This window comes from Plutella xylostella, chromosome 17 (assembly GCF_932276165.1).
Source record: "Plutella xylostella chromosome 17, ilPluXylo3.1, whole genome shotgun sequence".
NCBI lineage: Eukaryota > Metazoa > Arthropoda > Insecta > Lepidoptera > Plutellidae > Plutella > Plutella xylostella.
In genome coordinates this window covers 11,205,544-11,227,052 of record NC_063997.1, presented here as the reverse complement: position 1 = coordinate 11,227,052, position 21,509 = coordinate 11,205,544, and the positions used below count along the sequence as shown (strand labels likewise).

Below are 21,509 nucleotides of genomic sequence, written 5' to 3'. Positions count from 1 at the left end.
TAATTATTATGAAATGAAACGGACCGATACGATGTAAAGAAAATACAAGCTTTTCCTTATAATCCAATTATTTCCTCGATTTATATTTATTACAAACTGATTCCTACGTTTACTCTCGCTGCTGTTGTGTTTCGTTAAACAGGAAAAGAAAATTAAAAATGAATTTCTTTCACTTTGCGTGGCCGGTTTTGTTTTTGACCGATTTCCGTTTGTCCCTTCAATTTATTTTATTTGGCAAATTTAACTTGGCTTTTTTATTTAAATTTCTAAAGTTGTTAAAAATATCATTAAGAATTCAACTTTGATTAAATCAACTTATACTTATAACTCGTAATAGGATGGATTTTGATGTAGGTCATCGTCATACTGTACAACTTAATATATAATTAAAAAAACTGTTGCTTCCTTATCTACGTCGTATCAATTAGAATGTATGGATCGAAGGGATGGTGTATTTTCGCGATTCCAGAGTTGATTCACTGTGAAAACAAGATACTGAGCAAGTATGTAAATTCACAGTCGTTTAACGGGAATTTCCCTAGAAAATGTTGGTATATCTTTATACTTCAAAATGTGTGTGCCGGAAATACCTTCTATACGTCCTGCGCGCCCGGTAGTCAGCAACTGACAACCTAATGTGGCAAGATGATCCTTTTGCCGCAGTGACAAACCCCAAGCTATGCGGCCGCTACACGGGTTCGTTATCGACGTCGATAAAGTCGTTTAATGCCCGTCCCACCAATCACAGCACCGTATTTATCGCGAATCACAATATAGTGACGTTAAACTACGTCGATAACGAACCCTTCTAGCGGCAGCAAGTGTAAACCTCAGTTAACTATAAACTGTAGTTAGTTCGGTGCAAGTGGGCCGGGTGCGCGGGAGTGCACACATAGCGGGCCCGCCCACGTCGCGCTAAATCAATAGCCAATCTCACAGTCGATTGACAGAGGGCAATCGGGTACCATACGCCGCCATCTTTCATTTCTTGTTAGGTAATTTTGTGCTTTTCTTAATTGGTTATGTTCATTTTTGTGCAGTGCCGCTGGATGTGCTTTTGACGGTTTGAAGGCTTTCGGTTGATGGTTTGTTTTTATTTGCAAGTTTTTTGTGTGTTTTTACTAGAAGGATGTAACTTTGAGTACCTATGTTGCAATCTTAATTATATTTTTTCGGATGCGAACAAGTAAACCCGTCCTTCAAAACCCCCCTATTCACAGAACTATAGAAAAGGGTTTTAGAAGAATAAGAAATCGGAGCGAAACACACAAACTAGTGTTTCGTAAGATAAAAAGTCGAGTACTGTGTAATTTTTGTAAGTTCTATGAATTCGGGCCTAATATACACTCACGAGCAGCGAAAATGTTACAGTGAGAAAATCACGAAATTATTCCTAAACGGAAAAAGCTAGCTTAAAGAATTTGTCTGCAATATTGAATAACATTTAAAGGCGCATCAGAATCAAACCAACTAAAAACTCAATTAGTTATATAGGATTAAATTATAAATTACATGTTTAAAAAAAATTGGGGACATTTACTGTCCGCATTTTTTAAGTGGAACTGTCCATTGCTCGTGAGTGTACATATTTTAGTTGCAAAACTGGTATTGCTCTGCGAAAGTGTGTCATAGAATAGATTTAAATTTTCACATAAACCTAAAATGGGGGATATATAATTTAATTAGCATCCTGTGTACTACGAGTATGTGACTACTTTACTGACATATTATGTGCGTGTGTGTGTGTGGCGATTAAAGGATCAACGGGCGGAAACTAAACATAACGTTTTAGGAATAATTTAACATGAGAGTGGTTTGTTTACAGACTATTTAGTATGCAGAAAGAAGGAATATTTAGTATACTCGGTGGGGCGTGGGCTCTATACACACGCGTTGCGACTCTAAGCTCTCTTTGATATGCCATGTAATCTGACAGCATGTTTCACTATTTTATCATTTACTTGCATAAATTAATGTATTAAATAATTTCAACTAACATACTATAACCCCAATCATAACGGCAGCCGCATTTTTTCATTCCTTAGAACAATTACTTATTAAAGAACAGTAGGTCGGGACTTTCATAAAAATAAAAACGAAATTTCATATATTAAGCCAGTATTCTTAATGTTTTCTAAGTTCGATTTTTGAATTCGCAGTTCGCCCGCATAGCCCGAGCCGCGGCGTCCGACAGATAAAGGTGGGTTCTCTATTGGCTCATTTGAATTCGGAACCGATTGATTTCGGCCGGTATTTGATTTGGAACTATTGTCTATGGGTCCACAGCGCTCGTTCCAAGGGTTAGTTTAATTCAGTGTGATAAATGTAACGGATCTAATAGCGGTAGAAGGTTAGTGAGTGTTTGATTAAATAGTGTTTTTATTTTTCTTCTAAGTTTTGCAAGTTCTGATGATATCAGAAAGTATTTGGTAGAACAGATTTTTATGTATGAAAACGAAAATGAATAGTTTTATAAATATACCTATACCCGTCTTAATACTAAAGAGTAAAGCAGACGTGCACCGACATTGAATTAACTAATGAATGGGTTGTCATATATGACTAACTGCAAGTTTCAATACTATATCTATCGATTGCTGACAGTTACTATCATACGGTTTTGACAGCTAAAAATTTGCATTCTGTCAAAATCATAAATGAAAGTAACTGTGAGCTATCGATAGATAGAGTTATTGAAACTGGTAGTTAGGGCCGGTTTTTCGAAACTTAGTTATATTTATTTATTTTATTTATTGAATTATAGGTAAGAACCATTGGTTAATACAAAATTTATTATGTTGCTATCATGCTTGACAAGTGACTTGACTAATGCTTAAAATTGGCTACGGATGCAAAAACTGGCTTTAGGAACTTCTTAGACAAATTTCTTCTTCTACAAGGCAGACTACATTCATAGACTACAAATAAAACAACCATTTCTAAATATCTACATACGTTTAGGTTTTTAAAGTGAAAAACCTAATATTTAAACAGTTCATATTTTCCACTGCTTTCAATTATGTATTATAAAAATAATCAAAAGTAAATAAATCCCTTTAATTTTGTGCCAGATGTAATTTGAAATTAGGTACAAAGCTCGCTAATATTTGCAATTCAAATAAGGTATCAGTGAATTAGACCATGGGTAATAACGAAGTAGAACAATTTTATGGAATTAATTAATTTGGAATTTCTCGTATAGTTACTGATATAATATAGGTACTTATACTTTATATTTTTCTTTCGAACTCAGAATTTGTCCTTGTGTGAGGTTGTGATATTTAGGGAAATAATAGACGCATTTTTCCTGAAATAAAAATGACATATTATGTATCTAGCCTATCTGAAACCTAGTTAAACATTGTGAGATATGGCGTTTCGACTTTCTCCGTGTTCGGCATCATAAGGGTCACAGTGACAGTTAAATAAAGTCAATTTTTCTCTCCACCTTTAGTTTGCAAGGTGCGGGTGCCTATATAAATAGAGTGAGTCGCCCGCGCGCCTCAGTTGTAATATCACCATGCAGAAATGACTAGGTTTCAGATAGGCTAGATACACAATATGTCATTTTTATTTCAGGAAAAATGCGTCTATTATGTAGTCTGAGCCTATCTGAAACCTAGTTAAACATTGTGAGATGTGTTTATTATCGCATGGTGGAGAGAAAACCAACTGTGACCCATAAGCTACTGATGAGTGTATAAGTAGATAAATATTTGAATCTATAAATTTATAATGCATAGATTTCTAGGTAATAGATATACTAAAAAGAAAGGTATAAGTATACATAAGACTTAAGTACTTCCTTATTATTCCTGACTTGTCAGAAAGTTATGGAAGGTATATACCTAAATATAGGTAGGTATTTATACATATGGATACACACAGTGCCTCTTCGAAAGCAATACTTATAAGTAATTATTGATCAAAATCTTGTTATTGTCAAGGAAATATTTTTAACATACACTAGCCGAATGGATGGAACCAGTGAAATACTTTGCAACAATATTTAAAAGCTGTAAAATGTAGAATATCGATCCAGGCCGCTGGGGCTCAGGTCAGCACATGCTGACGAGGGTATGTAATTCTGGACTGACCTCAGAAATGCAGCAGCCGACCGTGGAGCCTCGAGGACCTGCTCAGTCAGCCCTGTACGACGACACGGCCTGCAACACCTGGCGCGGCATCTAGTCCTTGGAACGAGGAGTGGTGCTTGAAGGGAAGATAATTTTACTAAATATCTCAGCCTCATCAGCTACTGGAAAAGATTAGATGAAGGCTGTGACACTGGCGGATAACTAAGTATTCAGTTTTTCAAAACATGATGCAGGTCACTACATTCACAGTCTAATTTTGTATTCTAACTAACTCGGCGGTTAACGAGTTCCTGTGCAGTCCTACTAGGAAGGAAAGTTATTTTATAAGCCTTTGCACCGATTTTGTGGGCTACTATCATTCTGTATCATCATGTGTGAATATTATGAGCTCTGGCAGCATTCCTTGGTAGATGACATCAATTAATAAAGATTGATTAATACAACAATAACAATTATAATAGTTGATAAATGAAACCCGGCTAACATGTCTTAACTGGGTAAGTAAATGATCAGTCATGCCACCAGGATAAGTAAAATGTTCAGTACTTCATATGAAAAACATTAACAAGGTCACCTTTAGGTATGTTCGTCAACACTAAGGGCAGGTCTCGGCCAAAACCTTAAGGCTTCGCCTTGTTGCAACTTCAAAGGTACGTAGGTAGGTACCTACTTACATTGTTGTAGGTTCGATTTTAAAACCATTAAGTCAACCTAGATAAAACAAAATAGCTCGATTAAATAAAGATGGTACGTAAAGATGTTAGTTGTACCTGATCAGACCTGATGCAACGACAGCCAACATAGACTCTCTAATCTGTGGAAGCAACAATCACGGTGGCGGGAACATGGACAGTTGGACGAGCCACCTCGAGCCTGAGAACTGACAGTTCGCCAACAGCAGATAGCTTGCGGCTATCTGTAGGTAAACTTAGGTAGTTAGCTATACCCAAGAAAAATTCCTTGGACATCGATATGAGAGTGGAACAGCGAATAACTGTGACATTCATTAAAACAAAAAGGCTTCTTGTTGTTGTTGTCCAGCTAAGGAAGGTTACCTACTCCAGCGACCTGGTATTGCATTCTGAAAGAACTGCGAAGAGTTAATATTATGACTAATAATTATTACTTATTTAGAAAGTTTTCAGCAAACTCTAATAAATCAAGCAGCTACCACGTCACCGCTGCCCGGTTATAGCTCTGTACTAGCTTGGTAGATATATATACGAGTTCTAGCCTTCAGCTAGAGGCCAGGGAGCTCCTAAATGAGATGCGAGTACGAGCCTGACACAAGTAATTTTTTACTTGGTAACTAGTTACGTAACTAACTGAAAGATCCATAAAACAGTTGAGGATTACTCAAAATGGAATTGTGAAAACGGCACGTCTGCATCTTAACCAGTCAGTCTAAGTAGTTTCAGCAGATACAGTGTTGAAAAATAGTTATGAAACGTTTGCGCCAGAATCGAATTAAAAATACATTTTCATTAGAGAAGCCGTTTAGGCATGAATAGGTACTTTCACCCTTTGGATTGTGCTCCAAATGATGACCTTCGAAATTTATAGAAATTTAATGACGACTGCCATTGTTTATTATCTAGCCCCGTACATTGAGTAGGGCTGCGGCTACACGTGATGTGATACACAGTACACAGTAGGTATATGCATGTTCCCAGAATAGTGGAAGTTATAATTTTACCAAAAGGTAGTCGTCTCGTGCAAGAGCACCGTTACTCGATTTATTCGATACACAACTAGTAGACAGCTGCTGCGTAGGAGGTTCACGCATTTTTCAACAAAGAGCTCGGATACACTCACAATCCACTGGGACATAAGGAAGACAGCTAATATGGTGCCACTCAGAAACCGCGATGACACTCCGATCATGATCACCCGACAGTAGGATCATAATAAATTCGGTAACTTGTGAAGCGGTATGGTATAGCAACAGCGACTTTCACGAAATCAGGAATTAGCTCAGTGCTTTTAGGTTGAACACTCGCCGGTGGGATTCACTTTGCTCACAGCCGAGAAAAGAAAAGACTCAAAGCTGGAATCTGCCGATGTGTCATGACACTTAAGATAGTGTCTGGGGGGGGTCACTTTATATGACGAAAAACGAACTTTCAGTGCACTGCGGCGCGAGCCGCTCTATCTGTTTGTATGTAGGTATTAAACGTGCCGATTGCACGACAGCTCTCGTTCGTTCGTTTCTCATCAGTATAGAGTAACGCTCCTGTACTTACCGTGCGTCACCATTCCCATGAGCAGTCCAATGATCTTTAGGCAGTTTAGAACAAAAGCTGCATTAGACAGTTTCTTCAGCAGAGACATCGAAATAAAAAATTGATTGCACAACTATCCCCAGGAGCAGTCTGCAGGTCACTTTGGGTAGTTCAGAAGAAAGCTGCTTTAATAGAATACCCTACCTCAGCGGAGGCATCAAATTGAAGTGCTATAACACTTTTAGAAGCGGTGCACGTTACCCGATTTGTCGTCATCCATGCCGATGCGGCTACGGCGACTGCAGGTGGTTACTCAGGCTTCGTTGGTGTGCCCTTGTATGGCTAACATGACCAACCTTGGCAGTAAACGTTCGTCTGCATATGCGAAAATCACTGATGAATAGCGCACGTTACTCGATACCTTCTAAATAAGTCACTCATAATGATGGCTGATGATGATGATGACCGTGCTAGCAATAGTGCAGGCGGTTCCGCTGAGCATAAAATCTCTTCCCAGACAGGGGGCGTTTGGATCTGGCAACCAGAACAGGAGTGCCAGGTGTGCGCAGCGATGCAGGTGGGACAACACAGCCGCCAGGGCAGGAGTGCATAGCTGGGTCTATGCAGCGATGCAGGTAGCACAAACCGGTGGCCAGGGCCAGGACCGGGTGTACGCTGCGATGCAGGTGGCACAAAACGGTGGCCAGGGCCAGGACCTGGTGTACAGCCGCCAGGGCAGGAGTGCATGGCTGGGTCTATGCAGCGATGCAGGTACCACAAACCGGTGGCCAGGGCCAGGACCGGGTGTACGCTGCGATGCAGGTGGCACGAGACGGCGGCTAGCGCAGGAGCACAGGGCCGGGTGTATGCTGCGATGCAGGTGGCACGAACCGGTGGCCAGGGCAGGAGCGCCGGGCCGGGTGTACGCTGCGATGCAGGTGGCACGAGACGGCGGCCAGCGCGGAAGCACAGGGCCGGGTGCAGGTTACACGAAACTTCAATTTCACCGAATCGGCCTGCCTACCCTTCAGCGGGTAGGTACCGGCGGATCACATTACTTGCCGCACATGCCACAATGTCCCAACATACTGAAACTCGGAGCCACGTGCTTCCTGTAAAAAATCCTATGACGGTCCTGGAAAGCTCCTGTTTGTAAAGCCTTACATAAGCTATAATCAAGTGCATTATTGTAATAGCAAAGTTTTTATCAACTGTTTTCTAAAAATATTAGAAATTGAGGGTAGAAAAATATATTTTTATTATTTTTTCCTGTATAAAATTAACATATGCTTTACTTAAAGCGGTCATTAATGTAAGTATCTAGCTCAAGCGCCACTAGTAGGACCGGAATATGTGATCAATCATCACCACGACTATTGAATCGGACCCTACTGCGTGGGATAAAAACCCCAAGCGCCGGAGCATTATGACCAGTGGCTGAGCTTTTAAAAGCAGTAAATAATAGCATTTTACTCACGGCTTATCAACTCAAACCTTCGTTGCGAAATCCTCAGCAATGGCTGCGTGCGCAGCAGCCGGCAGGTCCCGCTCCCCGACGCCACGTGTCGCGGTGGCCGCGCCCCGCGCCGCCTGGTCCGCATCACGCTGCTCCCGGCAGCGAGGACTCCGCAAATTCAATATTATATTTTTCCCCGTTCGGAGCGAAGCCGACGAGAACCGTGGCTACATTGAGCCATTTTGCCGAAGTGTTCACTTCAAAAATCAAAAACCAACTGAGGCGCGCGGGCGACTCACTCTATTTATATAGGCACCCGCACCTTGCAAACTAAAGGTGGAGAGAAAAATTGACTTTATTTAACTGTCACTGTGACCCTTATGATGCCGAACACGGAGAAAGTCGAAACGCCATATCTCACAATGTTTAACTAGGTTTCAGATAGGCTCAGACTACATAATATACGAGTTTGCTGTTCACCATTCCTCTATTCGGTAATAGACTACCTAAACATATCAACAAACTATAAACAATCTTTTATCAAAAAGGCCAAACACCACATACCTCCCCTACTATTTATAAAATAATATAACATAAAACTCAATAAACCATTACAAAGTCAATACATTGAATAAACATAAATATCAAAGAATAAACAATTCAAAATCTCTATGCACTGGCTGTCCACTGTCCCTCCTGGCGGCTGAGGAGCAGCATCCTCTCCGCCCTCCTCCCCCTCTACAGCTGTACTTCTGTGCCAGGAGTCATTGTGTTCCATCAGGCCCGCTCACTCTCCGCTCCTTCTCCTACTGCGCCAAACTCCGCACTCGAGTCGCCCACTCAGCCAGTCCCCTCTCTGGCAATGCCATTAGAGCCTTTTACTCCGCATTGTCAGCTTCTTTGGGAAGGCCAAGCCCTCTACGACCCGGTGATTTCGACCAACTCCGTCGGCAGCACAGCTCTCCTCTTAAGGCCTGCTGCATCGGTGGCCTCGCTCGGTTGTCGTTCGCTGAGCAGAACTAAACAAACCGGCTTTTCAATCTTCGCCACACGACTCGACGGTTCTGGTCAAAATTTTGGTTACCACACATTTGCGCTTGTATTTACTTTCAGCTCACGTAAAATGCACTAACCTATTATTATTACACTGCGTGAGCTCTTATTTGTCGCCAATGTGATATTTTGGGAAATAATATACGAGTTTGCTGTTCACCATTCCTCTATTCGGTAATAGACTACCTAAACATATCAACAAACTATAAACAATCTTTTATCAAAAAGGCCAAACACCACAGAGGTATGTTAAAATTTACTTAAGTACTTACCTATATTTTCTCGTTAAACTTTATTTGAAATAAAGATTATTACTGTTTATTAATAATATTATATATAAGGTAATTTTCTCAATGTTAAGACAAGAAAAACATACAATCAGAGCAGATACATCTAATACATGTACATCGTATGTACATCTTATGTAAATGACCTCAAAAAATCTTGACAAAAGAAAGTGTAAGCTATAAAAATATTCTTATTCGCTAAAAACCGTAAAACTCTCAAATAACTTCAAATCCGACCCAAACAAAACAAATTAAGAGTTATACGATAAACGTCGTCGAGTGGATAAAAAATGTCGCACTTTTTTGGCGTGTTTATGCAAAAACTTCGACGATTGCTGAAATCCTTACTCGGTAAACAAAATAAGATTTGCATGTACAATTTTATCTGGGATGTTATTATTGTAACATACTTACAAAAATACAGTAGGTATGCCAAATATATTCACATATAAACCCTGGTATACCGGTAGTACTTTAATTCTTAATTTTGTGTTAGTAATTATTATTGTATAAAGTCAAGGTCAAATATTTTTATTCATCGTATAAATATAAAATTTTCGGATGAACATCAATTTTTACAAACTACTCTCCGTTCGGATAAGGGGGGCTCTTTCTGTAACACTTTCTGTATACATGGGTACATAAATTTAATATATTATTTTCAACGATACGTTTTACATATCTGCAAGCTTCCAACACCTCGTGTGCATTGCACACGCATGGTTCACAGTTCGCAAAGGTATAAAGCTGTTATTTTGCATAGATGTGGGATAAAAATAAAACCGCCGGATGCACTTGTAACAACGTTATTTATTTTATTTAATACCCAAGAATCGAAAGAACAATCTTTGTTGCTAAACGCCATATTTACCAGAGAGTTTATAAAAGGAACAGACCATAGTCAATACCTATGTTCCTACTCTTACATAGATATTCATTTTTTTTCTTAGTATAGAGTGACCCCTGGCCGCGGACGGTGGCGTGCCCACCCGTCCGTGAGCGAGCGTGGCTAAACGACCATTCAGTACTCTCTACTCCTCACTTATTTATTCATTACGTTCACCGTTCAATTTCATCCATTTAAGTTATTTTTTTATTAGGATTAATGTGGTGTTTCGGAGAATAATAATTGTTGCGACTATAAAAGCGTGGTGGACTAGGCCTAAACCCTTCCTTCATTGGAAGGAGACTCGTGTCCCAGCAGTGGGGACGTACATAAGTGACTCGTGACTCGCAACTATAAAAAACAATTTCACCGAATAAATTAACGTCCACCACCTACTTTGTAGGTAAATTAGTACTTTCGGCAAGGCTAAAAGCTCGTTTAGTATTTTAGTCGGAGCTGTTATTGCTACCCCTATTTTAGTGTTCAAAAACGCATGACAAGACAAGACAAGGCATCGATTGGTGTAACTACTAAGAAGAACAGAATTAACGACTACCGCCGAGCATAATTGTGGAGACTTGACCCGTTGAATCGTCTAAGCTGAATATAAATTGAAAAAGATTGGAAATTTTAATACGCAAAAGTGAAATTGCTAATTGAAAATTCTTGTCTGGCAAATACTTTATTGATTTATGATAAAAAAATGGAACTCCGAATGTTGCCACGAACGCCAGCGGCCATCTATGAAAATAGGTTGAAGATTTTCTAAGCAATAAGCCCGTCACAGACCTAGGTATAATATATATTAATATACCGTACAATTGGTGACTTCACAGAAATATATATTATAGCTGAGTGTGCGGTCACTGCGAAAATGTATAGAAAATATATATTAATATGCCTAGCTATAAAAATATTAATATATATTATAGCTAAGTCTGTGACGGGCTATATAGTGACATATACATTCTAAACTTAACTTGCAACTTTTAAACTAGGAGAAGTTATGTTTGTGGACGTGCGACCGTGCGTGTGCTTTCAACTTAACGGAATGTAGGCATGTATCAATGAACGAACTTTTAAGGTAATCGTACGCAAAGGATGCAACGAATTCAGTTTTCTTTGTATAGAAATTCACACAAGTGCAATAGAACTTCATCGGCATTGCCGACGCCGTTTCTCCATAACTAACTCACGGGCAATGAAAAAGTTCCATTTAAAAAATCCCCAAATTACCTACTCTTTAACGAAAAAAACTAACTCAATGACGCCTTTTGCAATCTTTAATTACATTTAACGGTGCGTCAGTATATTACCAACAAAAAAGTTAAATATTTTGTCAAAAGTACCGACTATTTAAAAAAAAATTGGGCCCATTTGGTGTCTGACTTTCGGAAGTGGAACTGTTTCTTTGCACGTGAGTGTACTTAGTGTGATATGTATCTACGTTACCTAAAAACAATAAAAAGAAAATCTTAAAAGAAAGAAAAAAAAAACTCGTTTGATCGCTCGGAGCCTGCACTCATGGCCGCGCCACGTCCAGTCTTTGACGACCGAATGGCGTAGTGGTTAGTGACCCTGATTACTGAGCCGAAGGTCCCGGGTTCGATTCCCGGCTGGGGCAGATATTTGTTTAAAGACAGATATTTGTACTCGGGTCTTGGGTGTTGATATTTATATTTAGTATCTATCTATCTATGTATTTGTGTAGATATATCAGCTGTCCGACACCCATAACACAGGTTCTGCCTAGCTTGGGGTCGGATGGCCGTGTGTGAAAAAAAAAAAAAAAAAAAAAAAAAGTCCTGCTACTTGATGCGACAAGTTGCTAGATTGGTTTTAAATTTTTATTAACTTACATTTCGATCAATCACCCTGTCGCAGTATTTCTGTTTCATGCGAAAATGGTTAATAAGTATTGGCTTTTGGGAATTAATCCTTTATGTACATAAAATATGAAAGCTCGTGAAAATGTTGAAACGAGCACACCTACAACATAATAACGTCATGTTTTATAAACATTGTTACCCAAGGGGTGAAAGCCGGTTGTTTAGTCCGTGGTCAACACTATCCTTTTCATTACATAAAATAATAAAATAAAACGAAAATTGTGTAAATCAAGAACAAAAAGATTCCCTTACTAGCATTACAAGTAAAATCGGTTTAGCATGAAATTCATCATCATTCATCGCATTTTAGATACCAGAAAGAATTTTTTCCCGGGCATGTAAAGTGCTTTTTTCATGCCTCTTTTCAGGAAAATCAGATCTAGGTACTTTCAGAGAACGAATGTTGAAAAATATACCTACTGTCTCGTTTAAACCCATTGATGACATAGTCATGTTATACTCAAATTTTCCTATTTTTTTAGATATAAGCACTTGATAAATAAAATATAGCTAAGTATATAAGAACTACGTTTTGTTTTTAAATTTTTCCAGACAAAACACGGAGTATGACTAAGAACAATCCTGATCATGTAACAACTGAAAATAAATAAATAATGCACTAGAACAGATCTAGGTCCAGCTGTTCTAAACTAAAATAAATTATACCGTAGACATGAACGATGTTTGTTTTTGGTGAATTATATTAATTTTCTGAATTCCATGTCATGATTAATGAAAAGGTATCTGTTAGTTTTGTACATTAATTACAAACGTATAGCGGCACTGATTGCAAACATCATAATATTGCATGTTTGTACGTGGAGCGAGCGACGCGACGGTAGCAACTATAAAACGCACCGTTTAGCAATTATCCAAGCCTTTGACAGTATCGCTATACACTTAAATAATATATATAATTATGTTATTCAACCATAATGGAAGACGCATTTATCAATAGGCTATTTTAATTTAATTTATTATGTAATGAAAGTAATTTTTGTTATACTCAAACAAATGCCCATGAAAATGCGTATCCACTTCGGAAAACAGCGAACAGAATGATAAACAAAATAACAAAGAAGTGAACGGTCGATTTAATCACGGGAAAACAAGTCTTGTTGTTCCCTTTTCATCTTCAGCTATAAAACATGCATACGTCCTCCAAAAAAGTAACAAAAGCAAAACACTTACAATATGAATCAAACTTACTCACATTTTTTGTTCCACTTATAAAAATGTAGGTACTATGACGACTTATTCAAATGTGTTTCTTTTACTTTTATTGATAAGTTCATCCATACTGGTTTCCATACTACTTTGGTTAAGTTAAGAAAATATAACAATGGGTGTACAGCTCACAAAGATATGATAATAAATAAGAAAAAAGGAAATTGGTATAATATGCGTCCCCCGACCGGAAATGAAAGTGAGAAGGGCAGGAAAAGGAAACAAAGATATATTAAAAAGAAGAAAATATTTGAATTTCGTGAAAATTCGTTTGAAGTATTTTTTATTTTCCATTTGTACATTTTGTAGTTGATATTATATCGGAGCTTGAAAAACGGAACCACATGAGCTGAAATAAATTTAATACCACTGGCGATGGCGTCAACTAAAAATCAAAATCTCTCTTTTACTTGTTGAAAGTTAACGTTGTCTCACTCTATTAGCTTTGATTTCATAGAAATGGTTTTGGACAGAAAAGCTGTGTTTACACAGAAGCTGTGTGGCTTATACAGAAACATCTAGTACGTAGGAACATGACATCGCACAACGCACAACTAAAGCCTGTAAGCTCTTAAAGGTTTTTCTTTACCCACTTTCTGGCCATATTATGTTAGCCTCAATGTAGCTGGGGGCGCTGTTATTAAAATAAATGTATTTTTTCCTTTACTTTCTTTCTTATTGCCATTTCAGTCGGTCTCCGATTAAATAAATATCTGCTCTGTCTACATCGGCAATTAAACCTACAGACTTTTTGCACCCTCAGAAAACCATGTAGTAAAAGTAAAGATTGGCAATAAATTACATTAGGCATCGAAACTGTTTCAGGGGCACGGGGCGCCGGTTAGATTCTGCCCACAGAAAAAGTTTTGGCCCGGTGTCTGCATGTGGTCTATAAGTCCAGTATACTAGGCTGTTATATATTATTTATTACGAATCTACAATATTTTACAGACTCGGTCTACTTTGGTGTCAGACGGCCGGATGAGGGTACCATATACTATATTATTATTACACTAATATAACCGGAGCATAGCACAGCCTAAGAAAAGCGGAGCTTCGAAGCACTGCTGGGCTAACCACAGCTCAATCTCTTTTTAATATGCGTACCAATTGCATAAAGAAAATAATTTATTTGATAAATAAACCAATAAGCCAGAATTCCAACCAAAAGTGAAACAATAAAATAAAAAACAGTGTTTAAATGCACTAAACACGATTTTTGGCAAAAATCAATACCCTTGATCACTCGATTTCTGTAGTTCATGCTATCCTTTTTAATTCTACAGCAAGATGCCGTCCGAAGCGTCGGCCGCGAAGCCGAAGGAGAAGATCTCCATGCGGCACTCCAAGCTGACGGCAGCCGAGGCCGCGCTGCTGTCCGGGGAGCTCAACAAGCCCAGCTGGGAGTCCAAGAACGAGGGCATCCACGAGAGGGTCAGCTTTGAGGACTCCATCTGGGGGTTTGATCTTGCTGGCGGCTCGTTTTATAATACGCCGTTGAGGGTTACTTATGTAAGTAAATTTCTACTTCTGACGTATCGCATACTATTTTTTATTTTTCGCTAACATCTGATCTATGCTGGCCACTCACGTCCATTCTGTTTTGTTGTGGAGCCACTACTTCTTCCATCTGCCCAACAAAAGCGAAGATAAAGCAAAAGATGGCGCCGGATTAAGCCCAGAAAGTTATTAATATGCAGTGACTAGTTCCATCTTTGTTGCAAAAATCGTTCGCTTATGTTATCTTCTAGGACGGAATTTTTACTAATAAACTGACTGAATATAAAGATCATTACCACTCCCGGTGGCTGGATACATTTCAGACGAAAAATTGGCAATTTTGTCACTTGTTCAAATGAACTTTGAACATAGTTGCACAGCGCTACACAGTACAGATGCTGATTGATTGACCTAGTTCCTATGAACAGTATAGCTGTTTGTATTTCTCGCTATATTTACCGTGTATATTATTCATAACAATGCAGTTATGTAGTTAAACTACCTGCATCTATTCATTCAAATTCTAAATCAACAGTAATTCCAGCAATACGGTTTCAAATGCAAAGTTACCAGTCGACAGTGTAGCGAACAATAACTTTCCGATGCAGACGCCGAGATATTCAAATAACTAGTCGCACAGTCCATTCCACTTGTAATGCAGTGAAACCAAATTTGAGCTGTTGTTGGGAGTTAGTTTACTGCCACCGGTGTAGTCCTTGTTGCGAGATTATGCCGCTAACTTCGGTTGGCGTACTGTTCTCATTATACATAGGTATACTTAGCATAACTGATAGCTGTTTTAAATCCCGAAGTAAAAAGAGAGGTGTTATAAGTCTAAAGGGTTGTCACTGTGTAGCCCACGAACCTGTAAACCGGTTTTCATACTGAAATAAGTATACAATACTTTTGTTTATAAATTGAGTATGTATAAAAAACTTGCCGATTTCGGCCAAACACGCAGTATCATCAAACTTTATTCAAAATTTTCCGAAGCACCACCGATATACTCGTAATAGCAGCGTCGATCGCCTGCAAACATCTGAACACTCGAGTCCGTTGTTCTATGGTCAGATCCAACATACAATTTACATCAGAAGGGCTTGCACGGGGCGCAATGAAGACGTGACAAAAGTTTTTCATCGCGCTCACTCACATCACGCAGCCTCAAGAGCGAGCGCGACTGAGAACTTTTGTCACCTCTTAAATGCGCCCCTTGCTACTAGCCCACATTTTACTAGGATTTTTAATCCTAACTAATATTATAAATGCGAAAGTAACTGTGTCTGTCTGTCTGTCTGTTACTCTTTCACGCCAAAACTACTGAACGGATTTGAATGAAATTTGGTATACATTTATGGTCTAGATCCTGAGAAAGAACATAGGCTACTTTTTATCCCGGAATTCCCACGGGAACACCTTTTAAGGCGAAGCGAAACTCGCGGGAACAGCTATTAGCTAATATTCAATAGTGGCAATCCTACAGTTAATTCATTCAGCTCACCCTCCGTTCCAGGTGAAGCCGGACAGCCGCGCGGACAAGGCGGGCATCCGCGCCGGCGACCGGCTGAAGCGCATCAACGACATCGACACGTCCACGCTCACCATACAGGAGGCGCACGAGATCATCATCGAGAGTGGGGTGCATCTGCGGCTCGCTGTCACCGCGTGAGTACACGCCTGTATCTTGTCAGCTTGTCACAATGATGTTGAGGGACCGTGGTGGTGGGCTGGTGGGTGGCAAATAAGAAGTCAGAGTAGTTTGTAAAAAAAATCTTTCAACAGAAAAATATGATTTTACGATGAATAGAAAGCATTTTATTTTGACTTTATTATGTGTTAATAATAAAATGGGAAATAGTTTTGGATATTATATAAAGCTTCATGAAAATTGAACATTATTCATAGTTACTTGTGATGAAAAAAGCAAGAATAGTGTGTTAGCAAAATTACTCTACATAGATCATGAAAAGCTAACTTAAAAGTGTGTTACTGACGTATTTATGGGAATGACTGTACACTGTACAATTTGAAATGTCATCATCATCAGCCAATAATCATCCACTGCTGGACATAGGCCTCTCCCAAGGAGCGCCACAACACTCGGTCCTCGGCCTTCCTCATCCAACCACTACCCGCCACCCGCCTAAGGTCGTCAGTCCAGCGGGCAGGAGGGCGTCCCACGCTGCGTTTGCCTGTTCGTGGTCTTCACTCGAGAACTCGTCTACCCCAACGGTTATCGGTTCTTCGGCAGATATGACCAGCCCACTGCCACTTCAGCTTGCATATTTTGACAGCTATGTCGGTAACCTTAGTCCTCTGACGGATAACCTCATTTCTGATACGATCCATCAGAGTCATAGATTAGTCAGTCGCCAATCCCACAACAGTTTTCAAACAGATTTCCCACAACAAGGTCAGACTTTAGGGGTAAAATGATTTAAATAGGTAACAATCAAGTTTAAATTATAAATTAACATATTTTTTCATACAGCCCTGAAGATATTGAAGATGCTTACTTCTGCTACGAAGATCCCCTAGTGAGTGGCATGATGCTATGAAAGTGTCATTAGATGAAGCCTAGAACTCATTTCTACAGTCATTACTTATTGTCGGTTCACCTGTAATAGGGCGATAAACAGAGACTTTTCTATTTTCCGGCTAAGGCCTCCTATTTACGCCGCAGGTCGCTTCCGGCGTCACGCCGTAGGCCGCGTCACGATGCTCACTATAGAAATGTACTGATGCGGTCTCCCTCACACGCCGACGTTGGCGCGTAGATGTAGTGAGCATCGTGACGCGGCCTACGGCGTGACGCTGGACGCGATTTACGGCGCGTAATAGGAGACCCGGGCCTAAGATAGTTTTTCATACGTTTGATGAAAAATTATGTGAAGTTCAAAATGCATGTTAGTATAATGATTACTTTTAAATCACGAAGTCTTTACAATTATCCCTCTATTACTGTGCTGAAACTGATAATAAATATATGTCGATTATTTATTACTGTAAATATGTGCACCTAATACTAAGTATGTGTTTCAAATATTGCATTTCCTTAGAGACTGCACAAACACTCCATAAAATGAAGAGCGTGTTATATATGTACTTATAGATATAATTATAATGATTAATTTTAATATAGATAAAATGTATACATTATTTCTATGTTATTAAATGTATACATTTTATCTATATTAAAATTAATCATTATAATTATATCTATAAGTAATATCAGTCAAAGAGTAAGATTAAAGGAGGCATTAAGACTAATGGCGGGCGCCGCTCAATCAGAGCACCCTGTGTCATAATGAGCGCATCTATCACCCTGTACAGGACACGTACTCCAATGACTCTTCCTTCATTCCATTCTGCGAAGGCATTTAATTTGCATTTTTAAATTGCACTACCTTAATTGGATTCGTCCGATGCGGGCTAGTGTTTTGCCATTTCGTTTTCGTCAATTGTTTTCTCACAGTTTTAGCCGCTGTTTATTGTTATTAACTGCCGGTTTCATTGGCCTCGAATGAATGTAAATTGAATGTAATTGGTTTTAGGACAACGACGGCTACGACAGTGAGGAAGAGAGACGGAAAGAAGCCGAAAGAGAGAGAAAGCGACATGTTCATGCTAAAGTTGTAAGTATTTTTAAATGTTATTTGTTTTCTTATAATTATCAGTAGATCATTACAATCGATATTCCATAACTAAATATCATGAAATTTAAAAAAAAAAAAATCGCGCGCGCGCTCTCTTACTGACAACATGTACTTAACGATCTTCTTATAATTTAATCATTTCATAAATAAATAAATAAAATCATGTGAAATAATTTTTGAACAACGCAAACGTGGTTTAGTTTTTGATGCTACAGTATAATATTCATTCAATTATTTCGAATGAATTTAATTTGATGGCTCATCATAAACAATTGAATATTGCAGAGCTCGTACTGGAGCCTGCAGTGGCCGTGGGTGAGCAAGCGGCGCGTCATCTACCGCGAGTCCAACTGCTTCATGGTCCCCAGCAAATACGAAGATGGCCACAAGTAAGAGTTCATCTTTCACTGTTTTTTTATATTTTGTAAATCGCTTTAAGAAATAATTCCTGGTTCTCATCTTGAAAGTGACTTTTCAGAGACAAGTTCCTCCAGCCACCTAACCATGGTCATATAGTCCAGGAGGATATATCTCTGGACAGCACGCTCCAAAATGCAGCCAATGGAGATGCGGATCCTGAAATAGAAGATAAGAATGTTAACCCAAATACAAATGAAACAGATACAAAGCCTCCTGTGGATGAAAAGAACGCTGATAATTCAAGTAGCGCTATTCCTAATGACGTAAAACCCCACCAAAACCCTCAAGAAAGTGTAAATGAGACGATTCCTATGGAAACAAATGATCTTAAAAATGAAAATGTAGGTAAAAGTGAGACTGATTTAGTAGAAAACGATGTTGATAATTCGAAGGACGAAGACAGTGAAAATATTTCAAAAGAAGAAGGGAAAATTAATAATGAAACAAATGCAAATAAAAATAATGAAGATGAAAACACTCAAAATATTTCAAAAGATGAAGGGAAAATCATTGATGAAATACACGAAAATGAAAACAATGAAGACATTTCAAAAGACGATGAAGACATATCTGAAAATGTAGATAGTGTGGAAAGCAAACTTGAATCTGAACTTTCAGAAAATATTGATACAATAGAAAGCAAGGATGAAACTGAGGATACCGAAAATGTTGATAATGTGGATAGCAAAAATGAAAATGAAGCTTCAGAAAATTTAGAAACATTAGAAAGTAACATAGACACCGAAATTTCCGAAGAATTCGACAGAAATGAGGATAGTAATGTGAATGAAGATGTTGAACCTATTTCAGATTCCGCTGCGGAAACACTAGATGAACCTGTAAATGATGAAGTGTTGAACGAAGCGTTAGAAGATAATACTGAAACTGCTAAAGGTGAAGATGAAACTAACTGTGAAAAAATATTTGGGGAAGAAGACCCCGATTCAGAAAGACAACAATAGAAGGCAATTTATTTATGTTTGTTGTAGAAACCAAAAAGTTTATTTTAATTTTTTAATATTGACTAGAAATATTTTGAAATACTTAGTAGTTGGTAGTTTTTTTATTATTTTTTGTTCTGTAAAATTAACATTGCCTTTTCATGAAAATTTTTAGGCCGATTCTTTCAAACGGTGATTTTGTGATATGAAACTTGTGATATTAGGAGTTAAAATATTATCAAAATTTTATTTTTATTTTTATACTCATCGTAACACAGCTAGCAGTTTTCAGTATTAACTCGTAAGTTTCAAATAAAAATAAAAATATTATGACGTCCATATTTTTCTACTCGCCCATACACTTAATCAGGTTCTTATGTCGAAGCAGTTAATAAATATCACGAACAATATTACTTTACTCCTAAAAGTGCACAGTAGTTCAGCCTGGTCCAAAGCGTGAATGAAATACATTAAGTAAGTATACATAATTATAAGGCATATTTCACCATTAACCTTTCAGTTAGTGCAATAACATTGATAAGTACTAAGACAAAAACATTCTTGTCATCGAACAGAAAACATTTACAGGTATTATTTATTTATGACAAAAGCATTATCTCATATTGCTACGCTGCTACGAACAAGCTACGAAGGTTAAATGCTACGAGAGTTGCTAAGTGTGCTACGAACATTGCTACGACACCTCCTAATAATAATTTTATTATAATTTGTCATTTATCTACTGTGACATTTATTTTTATTTTTATTTTATTTATTTACGAATCCAACAGCGTAACTTAAATAACATAATTTTTAATATATGCACACAGTAAGGCCAATGATAGGATACACAGGTAATGTAAAATAATAAACATTATCACGGTCGGGTACCTGCACACTTACTACTTAATCTAATTTTATATTATATGCTACATAAGTAATTGAGTGACATTAGTGTGTTTTTGCCAAAGGCTGCGCTCAGATAAAATTAGTTAATAGACAATAATTGAAGAGAAAATTATATAGGTATCTAAATTATGATATGCAAAGGTAATCTACAAAAGGTGTCATAGTTAGTACTCATAAGAAAGGATGGTGTTATGCAAAACTGTGGGAGGAAATCGTAGAACTGCAACATACTTGGAGAAAGGCTTATCCATATATTGTACAAAAATATAAACTTTGTAAGTAATATTAATAATATACTTAGTAATAGGTATATACTTTATAAAAATAGTTAATATATAATAATAATAAAATAGTTAAAGGTAGGATATCTCGGCTCTGACAAATCATTCACTCTTGAACAGCATCATCTACAAGCATTTGGATTATATGGGATTTGAAAGTAGCTTTAGAACATTTATTGTAATTATTTAATTTTAATGTGGTACTAACATCATTGAACAGATCGGACTCGGGTGTACTAACATATTATGTATATCAGAATAATAGTATTGGTATGCAATTAATATTTGACTTCTAATGAACAAGTATCCATCAAATCTAAATCTCCTAAAAGGTATAAAGGTATTAAGTTTGTATGGAATAGCAAAACACTTTTACGTTAATTATCAATAGTCGTGGAAGCTACTCAGAATTTATTCTGAATTAACCCTTACTGTACTCTTATAAATATATTATTTTACCTATATTACCTATATCTTATGTAAACATCCTGTAGATACAAAGAGCAAACATAATAATTAAGTAAGTTCAAGATTGTTACCGAGTACTTACTACTCCACTCGAATTAAAACCAAACTTGAGAAATGGCAAGTTAAGTCTCACTTAAGTAGTTACTTAAGTACAGTTTCCATTATCCTCGGGTATGGCCGCGGCTAATTCCGATCTGTGAGTAGTTCCAAACTCAAT

At 37.9% G+C, this 21,509-nt stretch overlaps 1 protein-coding gene across 3 annotated transcripts; it reads left to right on the top strand.

Moving 5' to 3' along the window:
• The first annotated feature begins 938 nt into the window (after window positions 1-938).
• LOC105387213 (protein PFC0760c) lies at window positions 939-19,967 on the top strand. Of its 3 annotated transcripts, none has more exons than XM_038108713.2 (8): window positions 939-995; window positions 2,160-2,200; window positions 14,404-14,629; window positions 16,131-16,282; window positions 17,109-17,154; window positions 18,172-18,252; window positions 18,559-18,662; window positions 18,752-19,967. In XM_038108713.2, the coding sequence occupies exons 3-8, from the start codon at window positions 14,408-14,410 to the stop codon at window positions 19,653-19,655; spliced, it is 1,509 nt and encodes a 502-aa protein (XP_037964641.2). In that variant the 5' UTR covers window positions 939-995; window positions 2,160-2,200; window positions 14,404-14,407; the 3' UTR covers window positions 19,656-19,967. The 3 variants fall into 3 exon arrangements, with proteins under 3 accessions (XP_037964641.2, XP_048483005.1, XP_048483004.1); XM_048627047.1 differs by having other exon boundaries at window positions 972-1,085; XM_048627048.1 differs by lacking the exon at window positions 2,160-2,200 and having other exon boundaries at window positions 958-995.
• Window positions 19,968-21,509: the final 1,542 nt, after the last annotated feature.